Source organism: Electrophorus electricus, chromosome 16, assembly GCF_041902795.1.
Source record: "Electrophorus electricus isolate QZ-2024a chromosome 16, ASM4190279v1, whole genome shotgun sequence".
NCBI classification, from domain to species: domain Eukaryota; kingdom Metazoa; phylum Chordata; class Actinopteri; order Gymnotiformes; family Gymnotidae; genus Electrophorus; species Electrophorus electricus.
Window position 1 is genome coordinate 6905001 of NC_137512.1, and position 10000 is coordinate 6915000.

At 51.0% G+C, this 10000-nt stretch overlaps 1 protein-coding gene across 11 annotated transcripts in view; it reads right to left on the bottom strand.

Moving 5' to 3' along the window:
• tenm2a (teneurin transmembrane protein 2a) overlaps positions 1–10000 on the bottom strand; it is a 195750-nt gene that overhangs the window by 47877 nt on the left and 137873 nt on the right. For all 11 annotated transcript variants that reach the window (XM_081698478.1, XM_081698482.1, XM_081698477.1 and 8 more), the window contains one exon: positions 6931–7168. In XM_081698478.1, the coding sequence (XP_081554604.1) occupies positions 6931–7168 (238 nt within the window). The remainder of the gene's footprint in view (positions 1–6930; positions 7169–10000) is intronic.

Here is a 10000-nt window from a genome sequence, read left to right on the forward strand (position 1 = left end):
TGGGTCTGTCCTGAGACTCCGACAGGTCGAGCGCGGGTCTGTCCTGAGACTCCGACAGGTCGAGCGCGGGTCTGTCCTGAGTCTCCCACAGGTCAAGCGCAGGTCTGTCCTGAGACTCCGACAGCTCTACAGCCTCTACAGCTCAGGAAGTGCAAACTACAGAATAATGAGATATAGCAAGGAAGTACTGAATGTAAGAGAAAGGGAGAACACCTGAGTATGATAACTCTCTCTCTCTCTCTTCAGACACTGATGCAGACATACGTGAGGCCATCCAGTCTTTTCTCTGAGTAGGCTGATTAATGACCTGTCTGAGATGTCTGCTGTGCGTGCGTGTGACTGTCTGCGTGTGCGGGTGACACAGTCATCAGGCCGTGTTAAATAATGCAGCTCTCCAAACGCCTCTTGCCACTCATTAGCCATGACACAGGTGGCAAACCCCTCATCACCGAACATCCACTTAATGTCAAACACTGGCCTGTTTACTTATTTACCCCTTACGGTTCTCATTTACACCACTCTCTCTCTCTCTCTCTCTCTCTCTCTCTCTCTCTCTCTCTCTCCCTTTCACGCACACGATTCGGAGCCTGACTCCACTGAGACGCGTGTCCTGTGCATTGGTTTCCTCTCTTTAAATTAGCAGCACTCAATCATGGTAAAAAGCCGTGCGTCTGTAAAACGCTTTTCTGTGTGCGCGGAGGAGGCGCGCCGTGACACCGAACACCGGCAAAGACATGCGCTGAGAGAAGGGCCTCGTGTTTGTAAGCGCACGCACACACGTGGGCATTTGTGCCCTGGAGCTACTCAGGCCCCGCCCATCCTGAAGGCGTGGCCTCCGCACATTCTTGGCGCGCATTCTGATCCGCCCCCTCCTCTCCACCTGCCGGGCGTCTGGCCCCCAAACCGCGGGCCCCCAAACCACGGGCCCCCTAGCCCCGGAGCCCCTGAGCCCCGAAACGCTTACACAGGGGTTTGCGAGCTGCGCTCCTATACAAAGAATTCAGTGCGTGCGCCAAGCAGGGATGAGGGTAGCCCGTAAATCTTTGCCAAACGGCGGGGACCCGCGCTCTGATTGGCTCCCGTTAGGATAGCAAATTGGCCTCGGTGTGCAGCCGAGAATGTAAATGTGCCCCACACAGATACCTTGGCAACCACTGATGATGTCTGGGATAAAGAGGGGGAACAAGGGGTTGGAGAGAGAGAGGGATAGAGGGAGGGGAAGAGAGAGAGAGAGAGAGAGAGATAGAGAGAGCAAAAAAGGAAGAAAGATTCTTTTTATCGAAGGATGAGGGACCCTGAATTACGATGCTCAGGGACCTTTATATAATTTCCAGAATCTGCATGGTATTCTCCTTCCGTCTGTCTCTGATTGTCTTTCTAAGTGGACGCACACATTGAAGGACAGGTGGCAAAGGCCTGAAGGGGACTGATTTACACTGCGCACCGTTCAGTATCAACATCAGTTCCACGGTTTTATTTCCCTACAGTTCAGGTTTGCCAGAAAGTCGCAAAGCATGCAGCAAAATGGTCGTCTGTATCCCAGTGAGCTCTGTTGCTGGACAGCCCCTATTCTAAACGAGTCAGGCAATCGTCCTGAGAGATTGAAGGGGATGAGAAAAGTCCCGCACACACACACACACACACACACACACACACACACAACACACGCGTCAGCCAGACTGTAACCACTGCACACATCTCCTAAAGCATCTCCTGGGCCATGCATGTGAATGTATCTTTCTGCGCTAAATTGCTACGCGGTGACCCTCTCAAGGATCTTATACCTGAGCTTGGGTGCGTGCGTCCGTGTGTGTGTGTGTGTGTGTGTGTGTGTGTGTGTGTGTATGTGGAGGGGGACCGTGTGGTGTGCGTTGCACTGAGATGAGAGTGGAATTGAAACTGGCATCAGCTGGTGAAGAGGCTTCTCTCCGCGATTGGAAATCAGCCTGTGGCGCCCTACGTGGCCTCAGCCATCTTTAGTCATTTATGCCACTGCAAACTGATTCCTCCCCTCCCCTCTCTCTCTCTCTCTCTCTCTCTCTCTCCCTCTCTCTCTCTCTCTCTCTCTCTCCCTCTCTCTCTCTGCTCTAGTCCAATCTCTTTTACTTTCTCTCTTTTTCAACTGCCAACTCTTCCAATCCGACAGGGGAGGCCCGATCTATCAAACAATATCAGGTCTCTCTCTCACACACACACACACACACACACCCACCCACTCACATGCACACACACATGCACACACACACACACACACCCACTCACACACATGCACACACACACACAAACACGCACACGCACACAAACAGGCACACACACATACACACACACTTGTGCACTCAGGATATCAGCACATGGTGATCAAGTGACCTTTGCAATTAGTTTACCTCCTTTCACAGGTTGCCTTTCCTTTCGGAAAACAAAAATAAAAGACCTGGCTGTGACATCCAGAACAAATCCTTCTAGTTTAAATGTCATGTGCGTTTTAGCACGCGCCGCACAAGCGCGTGGCATGATCCACGTTACTGTACACACACTTCTGCTGCACCGTGGCGGTTGTGCCGTGCGGTTTCTACCCAGCCGTGGGAGTGGCACGGACCCCCCCCGCTGTCTTTCTCTCGCCTCCGCGCCGCCACGGCCCTCTATTCGCGCCGCCCTGGTGACGCCCCCCCCCCCCCCCCCCCCAAAGCCCTTCAAGATGCGCGGCGTCCCGGGTCCTCCATACGGATATTGACTAAAGATGGCGGTCGATCGAGAGAAAAGGGGTGTGAGAGAGAGCGAGAGAGAGAGAGAGAGAGAGAGAGAGAGAGAGAGCGAGAGAGAGGGAGAGGACGAGAGACGAGAGGGAAATGGAGAAACGCATACAGGGGAAGCAGAGGGAGAGAAAAAGAATGAGAAGGAGAGAGAGAGAGAGAGAGAAAGAGAGAGAGAGAGCGAGAAGGAGAGAGGGAGGGAAGCTTCTCTTTAATAGGCCTACAGGGAGGTTGTTGGCCCGAGCACGTGATTCCTGTGCCTCAGTTCCGCTCCTGGCTGGCCCGTTTGCCATAATGGAGATTCCTCTTCTGGCCTTCTGCTGTCCTTTATAGAATATATGGGGAAAGATTTGATAAATGTCCCTCTCCCTGCGCAGCCCGAACCAGGCCACCAGTGAGAATGCCCCTCCTCGCGGTTGCTGGAGGTTCGGGAAAATAAAAATAGCCCCATTAGCTCCAGCGTGGTACCTCCACGGTGCCTGACCCACGGGGGACGAGGGTGTGGACGTGGGGTGGAGGGCTGTTCTTGCGAGCTGTGTCAGAAGCCCCAGCCTCCCAGGCAAATCGTTCTGGAGTGCTGCCATTGCGCCAGACTCTTTCATCCCTGGCGTTAGTAGCCCTTCTGGCGGTGGAGGGAAAGAGCCAGGGACCGGGCCGACGGGACCGGGCGGGCCCCCCCCGGAGGCACCTGCCGGTGGGCCGTCTGAAGGAGACGCGGGCGGACGGGGGACGACAGGGAAAGTCCAGGACGGGGTCGGCCGGATCGAGGAGGTGAAGGCGCACCTTGGCAGGTGGTTGCCACGGGGCAGTGAGTCACCTAGACACATGCTGCTACACTGCTGTGTCTGCAGCCCTTTTCAGTTAGGGGAGACTGCCCTTGTACCACTTGGTGCACCATCTCACATTCTGTTTCACGTTGCTTGGTTTTGTTTAGCCCGGCAAACTTTTCCGAGCGCCAGATGGCAGGAGCATTGCGTTCTGTTGAAGGTGATGTGAGGAAGCTGTGAGCAGGGTTTCAGAGCTATGAGCGCGGTGTCCGGGTCCGGGACCGCGCACGGGGCCAACAAACAGAATGCCGAGATGATAGGCAAAGGCGAGTCCGGAATCAAAATACCTAGATCAAGGCGCAGAAACACGAGTCCTACTGCCAGGAGCACTGTGTGAAAATGTACTGCGGGTAACTTCAAAAGGTGCACAGAGCCCTGCTAGGGGGTGGGACTTACATGGCAGCGGAGCAGGAATGGGATCAAGGATGCGGCAACGTGGAACAATAATTCATGCTGTCAATAATACTCATTCACGCTAACAATAATATCAATTAACATTATCAATAATACTCATGAACAATAACACTCATTAACATTCACAATAATGCTCATTAATGTTAGCGATAATGCTCATTAATGTTAGCGAAAATACTCATTAACATTAGCAATAATACTCATTCATGCTAACAATAATACTCAATAATGTTATCAATAATAATAACGTTAACAATATTACTCAATAACGTTAGCAATAACTACTCGTGTAGCAGCTATCCTTAAAAACACTACTGGAGCCTTAATTTGACCTGTATCCGTATTTCTGTCCATAGGGACCAGCTGTGTCTGCTACCCTGCAGATACAAATGAAACACACAGGGTTTCACATCATGTTCTGGGAACATCTCCCACATCTGTAATCCAGGGCAACGGTATCGATTGCTTGATAAATGGGTTGTTGTTTTTTTTTGCTTGTTATAGTATTCCTGGCCAGCGGATACGTGCTTAGCCGAGCTCCCGAGAGCAGCATCGGAATGGTAGAGGCTAGCTGTAGTACGGCTGGTGTGTATTGCAGGCTAATTTAGAGCTCACACCCCATGCTCTGTGTGAGACCACAAAACCACCAGGACAAATAAACACTGTGGCACATTCTTTAAAAGAAATTGTTTAAAAAAATCCATCATACTGCTTATGGCAGTTCAAAGCCATAATCCTTCAAATTAACATCGAGAATACGTCATGTTTACTAAAAAAATTTTAAAAAGCAAAAAGCAAAGATTTGAACTGTTAATGCTATCAAGCAAAGAGGTTTGCTATGATGCTATGGAACTCTGTGTTTACAGGATAACAAGTTCTTTTTGTACATAAGATACTTTCTCAGGAAACTCAAGATACTCTCTTATTTTGAGACCACCTGTATGATTGGCAATTTCATGGGAATAGTGCACAAGCACACACACGCACACACAAACACCCACACACACACACACACACACACACACACACACACACACAAACACACACACAAACACACACACACACCCAAACTACACTGACAGTTCCACGCAACATGGCTACAAATATTGACAGGAAATGATGATAGGGTTAGAGGAAGTACCACTCAAACTGAACAGATAGTCAAGCTTAGCATGCCAAGCATGTGTGTGCCTGTGTGAGTGTGTGTCGTGTATGTGTGTGTGTGTGTGTGTGTGTGTGTGTGTGAGCACTCACACTACCGCGAATGTCCCCAGCCTGAACGAAGCCCTGTCACTGTCCGGTATTGTACGCAGGGGCCCTGGCGGTCCGTGTTTGTGTGTGAGCCGGATCCGGCATGGCTGACGTGCCACACAGACTACCGGGCCGGCTTTAATTATGCGCCAGTCAGGCGCCTGCGCTTCCTGCAGGACTGAGTCCTGTTCTGCTGAATTAAACATGGCGCCCCGAGCCTGTGAATAATGCAACCGCCACTCACGCGCCACTCTGATCCGGGACCAGAGGAGGCGACCCCGTACCCGGCAGGACGAGTACAGCAAACAGCAGGAGGAGGGAGAGAGAGAGGGATAATAGTGGCCAGGGGATAGAGTGATTAGAAGGGAGGAAGGAGTGAAAGAAAGGAACAGGGAGAGAGGAAGAGAGACAAAATAGAAAAACCGGAGAAAGGCCCGGGGGGGGGGGGCCGGGTTGGGGGGGGTCGGAATTGAGAGAGAAAGACCGATACAGATAGAGACAATGTGAAAGGGCCAGCTGACCCAGCAAGACATCCTTCTGTGTGTGTGTGTGTGTGTGTGTGTGTGTGCGCGTGTGTGTTTGCGTGCCTGACACCAGTGTAGAATATTTATATTTTCTAACCCTCGGCTGCGTGCTGTCAGCGTGAGAGGCTCGTGGGGCCAGCAGGCGCCCATGTGCAAACGCGGAACGTGGAGGAGATCCCGCTCGGAAACCGGAAAAGGCTGGGAAACGTCAGGGACATCAGCTCTGGCCCGAGCGCGTGCGACCGTGTTTTGCTGTAGCCCTTCATGTCATACGGACTTTTAATAAGTGCCATTAACGCGACCCTCCGCAGAGAACGGGGACCACCTGCCTCTGTTAGGACACCCAGAAACGGTAATAATGCAGATATTACAGTCATTACAGAATGGGAAAGTCATTACTCATTCTGATTGTTCAATATTCGCCACATAAATTGAATGCTGATGCTGATGTCTGTGAGTAGCCGGCAGTCCTGCACGTCACAGCAATCAAGTCAAGTAACAGAAGCATTCGAATCTTTCAGCAGAATGTCATAAAAGCAAATGTAGGTGAGTGTGTGTGTGTATGTGTGTGTGTGCAAATGCCTGAATATATATTTGTGTGTGTGTTTGTGCGTGTGTGTAGGTATGTGTGTGTGTGTGAAGGTATATTTGTATGTGTGTGTGAGTGTTTTTGTATATGTGTATGTATGTGAGAGTGTATACTTGTGTTTGTCATGTGAGTAGGTGTGTGTCTGTGTTTGTGTCTACTTTTGTGTGTGTGTATGAAGGTATATTTATGTATATTTGTGTGTGTGTTTGTGTGTGTGTGTGTGTGAAGGTATGTGTGTGTGTGTGTGTAGGTATGTGTGTGTGTGTGTGTGTAGGTATATTTGTATGTGTGTGTGAGTGTGTTTGTATATGTGTATGTATGTGAGAGTGTATACTTGTTTGTCATGTGAGTAGGTGTGTGTCTGTGTTTGTGTCTACTTTTGTGTGTGTGTATGAAGGTATATTTATGTATATTTGTGTGTGTGTGTGTGTGTGTGTGTGTGTAGGTATGTGTGTGTGTGTGTGTGTGTGTGTGTGTGAAGGTATATTTGTATGTGTGTGTGTGTGTGTGTATGAAGGTATATTTATGTATATTTGTGTGTGTGTGTGTGTGTGTGTGTGTGTTTGGACCGTCACCTGGTCTCCAGCGGCACGTTGCTGTTCAGCATCCAGCTGTCCTGCAGCTGCACGGACTCGGGCGTGGCTGGGCCGTCCGCGGGGGCGGTGGGAGGCGGGTGGGCGGTGCTGCGGCGAGCCCCCAGCGTACCGCGGTTCAGCGAGTTGGCCGACGACTGGTGGTGGATCAGGGGCTGGCCGCCGTGCGCCGGGGGCAGTGGGGGACGCAGGGTGGCCTGGCCGTGGTGGTTGGGAGCGCCTGCACGGGACACGGGAACACAAACGCACATGGCTCAGGGCTCGGGGAGTAACAGCAGGAAAGCGGCAGCCCCGGCGTGCTGCGTTTGAATGCTGCTCAGACCTGCGAGACCGCGGAGACACCCGGCACGTTGAGACGGCCATTAGGCGGGACCGACGCCTTCACGGGCACTTTATGGGGCAGCACTAACTGATGCGATTGTTTGCCTGAGTATAATTCTTAATGTGTGTGTGTGTGTGTGCTTGTGTGAGTGTGTGTGAAAGTGTGTGTGTGTGTGAGTGTGTGTGTGTGTGTGTGTGTGTGTATAAGCTTCTATTGAAAGTGATATAGTACAGCTGTATTACTTCTCTCCAAAGAGATGATGACCCCAAAAACACACTATATCTGTCCTACTTCTAAACAAGCATTAGAGTCCTTCCCTCTCTCCCTCTCTCTCTTTTTCTTTCTCTCTTTCTCTTCCGAGGTCCTCAGGAGAGAGGAAGAGATTGCGATCAGGACAGCCGCATGTGTTATCATAGCAACGGCTCCGTCAAACATACGACATTGCAGACAAATAAAGCCACACACTTCCCCGAAACTCTAAAACAGAAAATAGGATTATAGGTTTAATTTTCAACAACATAATTAATACACATAATTACATACTGTGCAACCTAAATAGATTGGCCTTTGGCAATGCAGTGACATTAATTTCTTGTTTGGCAATGCAAGAAAATGAGTCGAACCGCACAAGTTTATTTATAGTCAATTTCACAAGAGACGTCAGACGTGTTTCACTGCTCGCTGTCGGTTTGTCTGCTGTGGTCTCGGCAGAGGACTAAAGACCCTGCAAAAAGAATGTCACTCCAATCAGTGCAAGACAATGGTCACGTCTGAGACTACAAAAAGACAAAATGTGTGAATATCTGTGTGTGTGTGTGTGTGTGTGTGAGACAGAGATAAAGAAAGTCTCTTAAAGGACATAAACAATATGAGACAGACAGAGAGAGGAAGAGAGAGAGAGACGGAGTGAGAGAGAGATATCAGATGGAGACAGTGAGAGCAAAGAAAGAGGGATTAAACTCAGAAGGATGGAGTTCTCGTGAACAACAAAAACTCAATTACGGTCAAAGAAGAATAAGTAATGAAACAGAAAGGAAAGCCTAAAGAGGTTTAAAATTCTACAGAGGAGAAGGAAACCAGGAGTTTATCCCTGCGTGAACGCGGGTTTGGGCGGCGAGGATCAGGGCTGAACTGTCCTGCTCTGGGTGTGCAGTAAGCCTCTCTGAGCTGGAGAGGCCATGTTGGACGAGGCAGTGAGCGACCTCTCCACCCCGAGGTGTGGTGGGCCGAGCGCCCGCGCTGGACAAAGCACCGAGTGGAGAGAGCTGATCTGGGAGCAGAGAGGAGGTCAGAACGGTGCAGCCCTCACCCCGACATCTCCAGGATATTATGCAAGGCAAAGGTCAGCACGCACGCACACACACACACACACACACACACACACCAACTTATACCGTGCCCTTGTGAAGGTGTGTGACAGCAGGCACATTTCGTCAGCAGCATATGTCTGAAACAGAGCCAGACATCATTATCGTGTGAGCGCGGGGCGCAGGTTTAAGTCTATGTATGGCTCCTCTCCAGGCGAGGGGAGGACGCGTCCCGCTCTCTGGACGCCGCTCCCCCAGTGGCCGAGCTGGAGGGGAAGTGCTTGTCAGCAACATTCCACAGCGGCGAAGCCGACGCCCACGAGCTGATCGCGGGGCCAGGCGCGGGTGAAGGGGGAGCTCAGGACAGGCGGAGAGGAGGATGAGGAGGATGAGGAGGAAAGAGAGGAAGAGAGGAGAGCAGATGCCCAAAACACACACACACTAAACATAGTTGTGCGGTTCCGGCGCCGCTGAGACCCGTTCGGCTAGAGGGATGCGTCTCTTTGACAACACGGGCTAATCAGAGCTCTGGCGGGTCTACGTCTGTGGGGGACTTCTCCGGGACCGGGGACGTTCCGTAGCGCCTAATTTCAACTCGCGCCCTGCGTCACGTTAAAATGATGAAGTGCGTTTGTTTCCCTGACTCTTCAGAACGGCGCCGGCGGTTGCGCGGCGCACCTTTTGGTCGGTGCTTTCGGGATAATGGCGGAGACAAATCGACTGTTTTCTCAAAGCTGGAAAAAGAATGAGCAGTGTAGGTAAAAGAGAGAGAGAGAGAGAGAGAGAGAGAGAGAGAGATGAAAGAGCGAGATGCCTCACTGTACCCCATCATCCTTTTCACGACTGTTGAAAAAGTTGTTTTCATATTCATGAAGGTGCATTCTTCATATGCAATCTCTGCACACATCATCAGCTATCTTCATGCAACGGGCTGTGCAGTGTGAAATGGCTGTGTAGTCACTGTGTGTGTGTGTGTGTGTGTGTGTGTGTGTGTGTGTGTGTGTGTGTGTGTGTGTGTGTGGTCTGACACCGGCAGCATACAGATATCTCTCTGTCCTTTGTCACCTCCCTGACTCCCGAGCAGAGAGACCACCTCTGTGTGCTGACACCCACAATGCAACTTCACTGTTTCCCTCTCTGGTAATTACAAAGGGCACTAACGTCGCTACCCGCAACCAGTCCCCAGTCTGCGTAAAATTAACAACACAATCCCTCAATGTAGACTTTAGATGCGGCCTGTTAAGAACACGCATTTTTTTTTTATCACGATAAACAACAACGAAGACATAGCGGCGGACCCCTGGCATGAGGTGGGAGGAACCAGATCCTCCACGGCAAGGGCGGGCCGGAGCGCCTCCCGCCTGAACTGTGGGCTGCCAACAGGCCCAGAGACAGAGATCTCCAGAGACAGCTCAACATAACG